Source organism: Typopeltis vanoorti, chromosome 22, assembly GCF_054136105.1.
Source record: "Typopeltis vanoorti isolate ZY-2024b chromosome 22, IOZ_Tvanoo_1.0, whole genome shotgun sequence".
NCBI lineage: Eukaryota > Metazoa > Arthropoda > Arachnida > Uropygi > Thelyphonidae > Typopeltis > Typopeltis vanoorti.
The window spans coordinates 94,126,438-94,135,307 of NC_143570.1; the positions used below are offsets into that span (position 1 = coordinate 94,126,438).

Sequence of the window (8,870 nt, forward strand, 5' to 3'; positions counted from 1 at the left end):
CAATGCTTCTGATTTTGCTTGTGCTTTCATAATCTAGATCTTCCAGTTATATCTGATTCTATTTTATTCCTCTCCTTTTACTTGTAACTTTTCTTATAACTCAGTCATCGTGCAACCCTGTCTTAATCATTTATCTCATACCATTCTGATGTTTGCTGTACAAAAACAACTTTCACATCCTTTATACATTGTTTGTTTATTATTCTCACATATTTGTTAATTCTATAGAGAACAATTTTCAAAATATTATGTTATAATAATCCATAATCTATCACATTATTATTATTGACACCTCCAAGGTGTCCGAAGACTCATCGCGAGAGAACACCTATTGTACAACTCTTCGTCTCCACTACTACACAGAACCTACATCAATGCCATCTACTGCCCACAACCATCATCACCACTGCTAGAATTATTTTATTTTATTTTATTTTTTTTTTTTGTCTGTAAATTGCATGTGTTCTGAAGGGCTGATTTGTCTGTATGCAGGATGAAAAACCATAGTTTCCAGGAGAAATCACATGTTTTGCAAAATACATAATATTTAGGTTTAATGAGATTCTAAATTCCATACTTTGTTTGGTGATATTGCTTAAGGTAAAAATGTGATGCATGGTACTCCACCTGTTCTAAAAGCAATTTCCTCTGTTTCACATTTAATCCTATTTATCAAAAGTTGTTACTGATAGGCAATCTCTTCTCTCAGTTTCACATTATTAAAGATCACTTGAAATTTAAAAGCTGCAATTTCTTTAGTTGTTTTAATATTTCTATTGACATTATTGCTGTATGCCTTTCCACTTTTCATCTTCTGTATTACGAAATGTTCTTTCATTATTGAACATCAGTTACGTAACTTTCTACATGTAACATTTCATAAAAGGGTCTCTCTCCATCTTTTAACAATCTTATTCTTTTCAGTGGGAAGCACCATTTGTATTCCTTACTTTGTTGATTAGTGGTTAATCATTGGTCAGACAAGAAATTTAGCCTGTTATATTTAACTTGTGTAAAACTTTGCTAATTTATGTCTCACTCATATTCTTCCCTCCTATTCATGAGACTGCACATGGCAGCCTTTAAACTCAACTTTCCAGAGACCTAACACAATCTTATCTTTATGTTAGCCCATACATGTGAGGTTGGTTAATCATCCTATAGTATGTTAGTACTGTGTATGGATTGGGAAAGGAGAAACTTGTTTACATTTGATTAAAGACTGTATATTTTATTCCTTGGGAAACACATCAGGAGGAAGACTGTTCTACAATACAGCAGTAGCAGGCATGGAGGAAGAGGAAAAGAATTTTGTTCTGTGGATTTTTTCAAGGTGTACTGTGAAGGGATGTTTGGGTGGCAGCTGCATGTGTTCCAACGGACTTAGTACTGAGTGGGGGAATTGATTAATTATATTCCAGATGAACATCTGCCATGGAATTATTTATAGAATACATGAAATGCAGAAACCAAATGCCTTTGTGAAAGTGGGAAGAGTCAGTTGATAAGAGATGGGTTATTAATCAATCTTATTGTACTCTTCTGTATTGAGTCAAGCATTTTGAGGGAGTTCTTAGGGGCCATTCCAAAGGTAAGAGCAATATTCAACAGCTGGGTGGATTTGTAATTTGTATAAGGTTAAGAGCTGTTCAGATGTAAGGTAACATCTTGAACAAAAGATAAATCCTAGTTTTTTTTTAATAGCTAAGAATGCAATGGTTGTGATGTGTTGATGTCAGGGTGATTCCAAGAAGAGAAATCTCATCTTGTTTGGAAATTTGAGTGTTGTCGAATATAACATTGGGAGAAAATAGTAGCTCACAAAAAAAAAAAAGTTTTACAAGCATTGAAACTGACAAGGTTATCTGAACCCAGATAAGAATTGAGGGTTGAGGTGAGTTGTGTAGAGTAAGATTTATCAAAGCAATCTGCAAAACTATGTATTGGGATGGAGGTCAACTGAAGTAGGTCGTTGAGAGAACAGAACTTTCTGGAATCTCAAGCATTAGTTGAATGGTGAGAGGATAAGGAACCATCCACCACCACCACCGCACAGTGTGTGTCCAGACAGAAAACTAGCAATCCAACTGCAGAAGACCTGAGAGACCAAATGATGGGAGTTTGCTTAGTAAGAGATCTGGTCAAAAGCTTTGGAGATATCACATGCAACCACTTGAGATTCACCAAACTTCTTCATGGCATTTCATTTTGTTTTGTTTGTAATTGTTTGTACTTTTTTCTATTTATTTAATGGAATTTATTTATTGAATAATTAACGATTACACTACTCGGCAGTAAGCAATGATGATGGATTCAGCTGCAGTTGCAAGTGGCGTGTCGCCAAGTCCTCCGCCATTTAAGAACTCGATTATAAGAAATATCATAAGGGACTTTGTGGCATGTATGCGTCTCGAGAATTAGATATGTGGCTTGTTAAAGAGAGCGTATGTGTGCTCTCAAAATGCAGGCAGTGGGAGGAAATAAGTGTCGAATTATCAATATCCGACCTTATTGCTCCAAGAATGGGGAATGAATGTAGGAAGACAAGTAGCATGATAGGAGAGAATGAAAAAAATATATGTATGAATGAGAAAATAATAGTTGATAGTGTGGAAGGCGTGAGTGACTGTGAAAGTTTAGCAGATGGTTTTGTTTGGGAGAGTGAATTTAGATTAAGAGTGACTGACCTGCAGAGGGAGATAGATGAGCTGAAAGAGGAGGTGGAATGTTTTGTGAATGAGAGCAGAAGTATGAAAGATAAATGCAAGCCAAATCAGAGTGGGGGAGAGAGAGAAATTTGGGAGTGTTAGAAGAGGAGAGAAAGGAAACAAAAGAGATGGAATGAGAGAGAGAGATATGGGAATGCTAGCAGACGAGAGGAAACAGTAGGAGAGACGGAATGAGAGAGGGATATGGAAGTGCTAGAAGTGGAGAAAATGGAAACAGTAGGAGAGTGGGAATGAGAGAGATGTACGGGAGTGCTAGAAGAGGGGAGAATGGAAACAGTAGGAGAGAGAGGTATGGGAATGCTAGAAGAGAGAATAGCAGTAGAAGAGAGGGAATGAGAGAGACCTATGGGAATAAAAGAAGAGGAGAGAATGGTAAGAGGTATAATGTATGGTGACTCAATGATCCGTGGTGTTCAAGATAGGATGCGTGAGGAGTGTTTGCCAGGAGGAACAATAGAAAGAGTGGCTATGGCAGTTAAGAGAGGTGAAAGGGTGGATGAGATGATTGTGATGGTAGGAACAAATGATTTGAGTGGTAATGTAAGTGGGGCAGCGAGAAATATGAGATTTTCGCTTGAGGCTGTACAGAAGACAGAGAGAGGAAAAATAGTGTGCGTGTTGCCTAGGTATGATAATGATGAGCTGAGCAGAAGAGCGGTGATATTTAATGGCATAATAGCGAGAATGTGCGACAAGAGAGGACTGGTATATGTGGATGCTTGGAGTGCGTTTGAGGAAAGAGAGGAATTGTATGCGAGAGACCGCTTACATTTGAATGAGGAAGGATGTAGGCATGTGGAGAGATTGCTGTTCTGAACGAGTCAGTGTGTCCCAGGGAGGATGATAGCAGGGGTGGCCTCTTGTGGGAATGGATACTTGGGAGAAGGGAGACAATGTCAGATAGCACTGAGCCCAGTGGAGTCTAGAAGGGATAATGCTGGGTATAGAAACAATGGCATTTATATGTTTTATACTAATGCCAGGAGTGTCCGGAATAAGGGAGAGGAATTGGTGGTGCAGATAGCATCAGCCTGGCCAAAAATTATTGGGATCACTGAGACGTGGTTGACAGAAGGGGATATAATAACAAGAATAGAAGTTGCTGGGTATAGCATTTTTCGTCAGGATAGGAGGGGAAAGCGTGGTGGTGGAGTACTGCTTATGATAAGTGATGACCTATGTCCTCTAAGAGTGGAGGCTTTGGAAGGAGGAGAGACAAATGATTTTGAGAGCGTATGGTGTGAGCTAGAGGTAGGTAAGACAGGATATTTAGTGGGGTGTTGCTACAGACCCAGGAGCACAGAGGATGGGGACCAGGAGATGTTTAGACAGCTAAGTTTGGCAAGTGCAAGAAGAAAGATTGTTATGGGGGATTTTAACCACAGTAGTATAAATTGGAGAGAGGAAGATGCATGTAGCAATAGGGGAATGGAATTTCTAGAATTCTTGAGGGACAAATATCTTAGGCAACATGTAACAGAGGGAACAAGAGGTTCAAGAGTTTTGGATTTGGTTATAGCATCAGAAAAGTTGATAATAACGGAGATGACATCTCTCCCACCAGTTGGAGAGAGTGACCATATGGTTTTGACTTGGAAAATGAATAGACATGCAGGAGTATCAAAGAGACGGGTACTTATGTGGAATTATAAAGCAGGTGATTATATTAGTCTTAGACGTCAACTTTGGGAAGTTTCATTGAGGGAGGAATTGGAAGGCCAGGATATCATCAGTGCGTAGGAAATTGTGAAAGAATATTTGTTAGCAGCAATGGTAAATTGTATACCGCGAGTGAAGAAGAGGACACAATTTTGATTAAAGCGGATGACAAACAATATTAAACAGGAATTGCATGCGAAAAAGAGGCTATGGAAGAGATGTAAGGAGACAGGTGAAGAGAGGATGCATGAAGAATATAAGACACAGGCCATAAGGGTGACTAGTGTGGTACGGAAAGCGAAACTGGAATATGAGAGGAGAGGTGTCCGCTGCACTTGGCCCACTAGCGCCCCCATTCAATATCTATATATATATACAGGGTGTTCGGGATAAATTTGACATATTTATAATTAATTATATTTTTCCGTAAGTTACATGTATTAACACACACTTCTCTTCATTTAAAAGTTTGGACCCTTCTTCATTCATATACAAGATGTCAGAAAGGATGGATAGCTGGAACCCACCTGAATCATGGAAGAGAATAACTTGTATCATGATGATTCGTGCCCGCCATCAAAATAAGGATATTACGACTGCTGCCCAATGCTCCCTGAATACAGTAAAAACAATCAGGCATGAACTAGAGACTTGCAATGGTGACTACGAGGATGTAGCAAGAAGAAAGATCCCTAGCAGACGATCTGATTGCGTTCGTACAGCAGAATTCCTCGCAAATCTGCAGGAACAGGTGTTGAAGAACCCTGGCATTGGAATTCGGGCTTTGTTCGTGGAGTTGCTAACTGTAGTCAAGCCCTGGATAACAAGGGTAGCCAATGGTAGGCCGTATGTATGGCAGCAGGATTCGGCCCCTTGCCACACCTCTGGGAAAAGTCAAAAATGGTTGTCTGAAAATTTCTACGACTTCACCAGTCCAAATGTTTGGCCTCCAAACTCCCCAGACCTTAACCCCATGGATTATTTTGTATGGGGCGCAGTTGAAAAAGACACCAATCGCATTTCCAGTAATACAAAAGCCCAGTTAATGGATAAAATTAAAACAGTTTTTGCGGCCCTTCCCAGGGAGACTGTAGCATCAGCTTGTTCGAGGTTCCGAAGCAGAATTGAAGCTGTGATCGATGCTAATGGTGGTTATTTTGAGTAAATCTTGTTGATAGTATTGTAATTAACTCTGCCTGTAATGTTTTTTTGTCAATTCATTAAATTTAATAGATACAAAGAAGATTTTCTTTTTCCTTACGAAATTGTCAAATTTATCCCGAACACCCTGTGTATGTATGTATATATATATATATATAAACATCAGTATATTATATTGAGTGGTATATATTTAATTTAATAATATTATATGATGGTGGTCTGAAAAGTTCTTGACCATAGATGGCAACACCCATCAACAAGATTTTTTTTTTCTAAGTTGGTACGTCTGTCATCAGCATTCATGTGAAATTGCAAGTCATTCTATCAAGTATGAGGATGGTCTGAAGAGTTTTCAGCCTAAGAATAAAAAAACGAATTATAATTTCATAATTTTTATTTTTCAACATAATCTCCCTAAAGACTAATACATTTATTCCAGCATCATTATCCCATCCCTGTAGTGGTTCTCAGTAAAATCTGTAAAATATCCCTCTACAGCTGTAATCACCTCTTGATTCATAGAAAAACACTGACCAGAAAAGAAGAGTTTTAGTTTTGGGAAGAGATAGAAGTCAGAGGGAGCCAAATCTGGGGAATACAATGTATGTTCCAACAATTCATAGTGCAGATCCCTTAATTTTCCCATTGCCAAAACACCTTTGTGAGCAGGTGCATTGTCCTCATGAAAGATGATTTTTTTTTTACTCGAAAAGTTATTCTAACAAACTACTTGATAGAATGACTTGCAATTTCACATGGATGCTTATGACAGATCAACCAACTAGAAAAAAAAATCCTGCTGATAGTGCTGCTATCTATGGTCGAGACTGAGAACTTTTCAGGCCACCCTCGTATACAAACACAACAGCTCATTCCTGGATCTACAGCTAGATCCACTGATACCACCCTTGTAGTTGTTTTATACATCTGTCTGAAGCAAAAGTGCTGTTTGTATCTCCCTTGAAATGGATAAAATCGAGTATCATGTGGTTATAAAATTCTTTGTAAAAGAAGGTTTAACACCAAAAGAAATTGAATCGAAGTTCATAAAAGTTTATGGGTACTCTTCTTCTTCGTTTTCGACAACTAAGAAATGGGCTGCCGAGTTTAAACGTGGCCGTACCAGCCTTGAAGATAATCCATGTGAAGGACATCCAAAAAGTGGAACACCAGAAACCATTGATTAAGTGCACGATATGGTAGTGGATGACTGGCAAGTCAAAGTGTGTGAAATTGCTGAGACTACAGGCATTTTTTCAAAAGAACGTGTAGGATATTTTGCATGAAGAATTACAAATGAAAAAGCTTTGTGCAAGATGGGTGTCATGCCTGCTCACAGCAGATCAAAAACACACTCGCATGAAAATCTCTGAACACTGCTTGGAGCGTTTTAACAAGAATAAAACTGATTTTGTCCATCGATTTATTACTATGGATGAGACTTGGATTCACCATTACACACCACAATCCAAACAGTGGACAAAAGCCAGTTGTTTAGTGCCAAAGAAGACAAACTCTGTTCTATCAGCAGGAAAAGTCATGGCATCGGTGTTTTGGGATTTTGTGTATTAATTATCTTGAAAAGGGTAAAACAATAACCAGGGAATATTAATCCAATCTTTTAACCAGACTAGATGAAAAAATTCGTGAGAAAAAATCCGGTTTATTGAAGAAAAAATCATCTTTCATCAGGACAATACCTGCACACAAAGGTGTTTTGGCAATAGGAAAATTAAGGGATCTGTAGTATGAATTGTTGGAACATCCACACTATTCCTCAGATTTGGCACCCTCTGACTTCTATCTCTTCCCAAAACTAAAATTCTTCCTTGCTGGTCAGTGTTTTTCTTCAAATCAAATAGTGATTGCAGCTGTAGTGGGATATTTTATAGATCTTACTGAAAACCACTACAGCGACAGGATAATGGTGCTGGAGCATCACTGGAATAAATGTATTAGTCTTAAGGGAGATTATGTTGAAAAATAAAAATAATTTTGAAATTATAAATTCGTTTTTTCATTGTTAGACCAAGAACTTTTCAGACCATCCTTGTAAATGCACTAATTCTCATTAAGTTAATTCAGAATCTGTAGCAAATTTCAGATAATTTAGAATTAATTTTTCAACACCTGTAATATAATTTCATGGTCATCCATTGGGAATATTATCACATGAAAAATTTTTATTTTTCAGATTGGTTTCTTTAAGCGACAACAGAAGGAACAGATGAAAAGAATGATGCAACAAGCTTGTCTCAAGGAATGGGAACCATATTTAATAACTGGAGCAGAAATGGAGAAGGCAAAAGAAGCATACAGTAATATGGGCACTGATGCAGATTAAAAAAAAACAAACATTGTACATTCCAAGGATTCCTAAACAGGCTTCATTGCTGTTTGTATTAGGCAAAAATAATAAAACACCAAGTTTTGAAAGAGATTATTTGCTACAAGGTTAAGACATAAAATAAAATTCACTTTTCATAAATCTTGGTTCACATTATGCACACCTAACACCCATGTGATCCATTTTTATCATCATCATCATTATAACCTCTGTGGATCTAGCAACATATCTATTATATAGAATCATAAACACACTTATGCTCCCAGCATTCACAGTGCATTCTGTCAATTTATTCCACTCTCTATGTAAAAAAAAAATTCTATTCCCCCTTCAAATGCACTTCTTTCCCTTCTAGGTATGGCCTCTCATCTTCCATTTTGTTTATGATTCCCTCTGTATTTTAATTCAATAAATTCCTTTAACATATGTCTCTATCATGTAAATTTTTCTCGTGTCCACCAAACGCTGCAATTTACATTGTCTTAAACTCTCTACATAACCAATATTTCATAATTCTGATACTGCCTTGGTCATTCGTCTCTGGTTCACTAGTACAGCGCTTCCCAAACTGTGGGCTACGGCCCCCTTGGGAGCCATAAAATAATGAAAACAAATTTAAAATGTTTTAAGACTATGTAGATTTTTTTTAATCTTAAAATAAACATATTTAATTTTTATTATATATTCTTTTTTGTTCCTTTTTATCTTGTAATGGAAAATATCACACATTGGTATTGGTTCACAAATTTTGCTTCTTGCATATTTCAGTGATTAATGAATATTAGTAAATATATGCCTATTCATATAAGTTTCATTTCAAAGGTTTTGATAAGAAACGCAAAAAAAAAAGATTACAAACGCAAAATCTTGAATATAAATACAATAAATATTATATAATAATATATGTCTATATTACGATTTTTTTTTCCGATGGGGACCGTGAAATATTTTAATTTTTCCAAAGGGGGCCTTGG

General features: G+C 37.1%; 1 protein-coding gene across 1 annotated transcript in view; it reads left to right on the forward strand.

Annotated features, from left to right (window-relative positions):
* Positions 1 to 7,989, forward strand: part of LOC150094572 (integrin alpha-9-like) — a 337,988-nt gene extending 329,999 nt beyond the window's left edge. The window contains exon 14 of the mRNA XM_090411818.1: positions 7,744 to 7,989. Within this exon, the coding sequence (XP_090267944.1) occupies positions 7,744 to 7,893 (150 nt within the window). The 3' untranslated portion in view covers positions 7,894 to 7,989. The remainder of the gene's footprint in view (positions 1 to 7,743) is intronic.
* Positions 7,990 to 8,870: the final 881 nt, after the last annotated feature.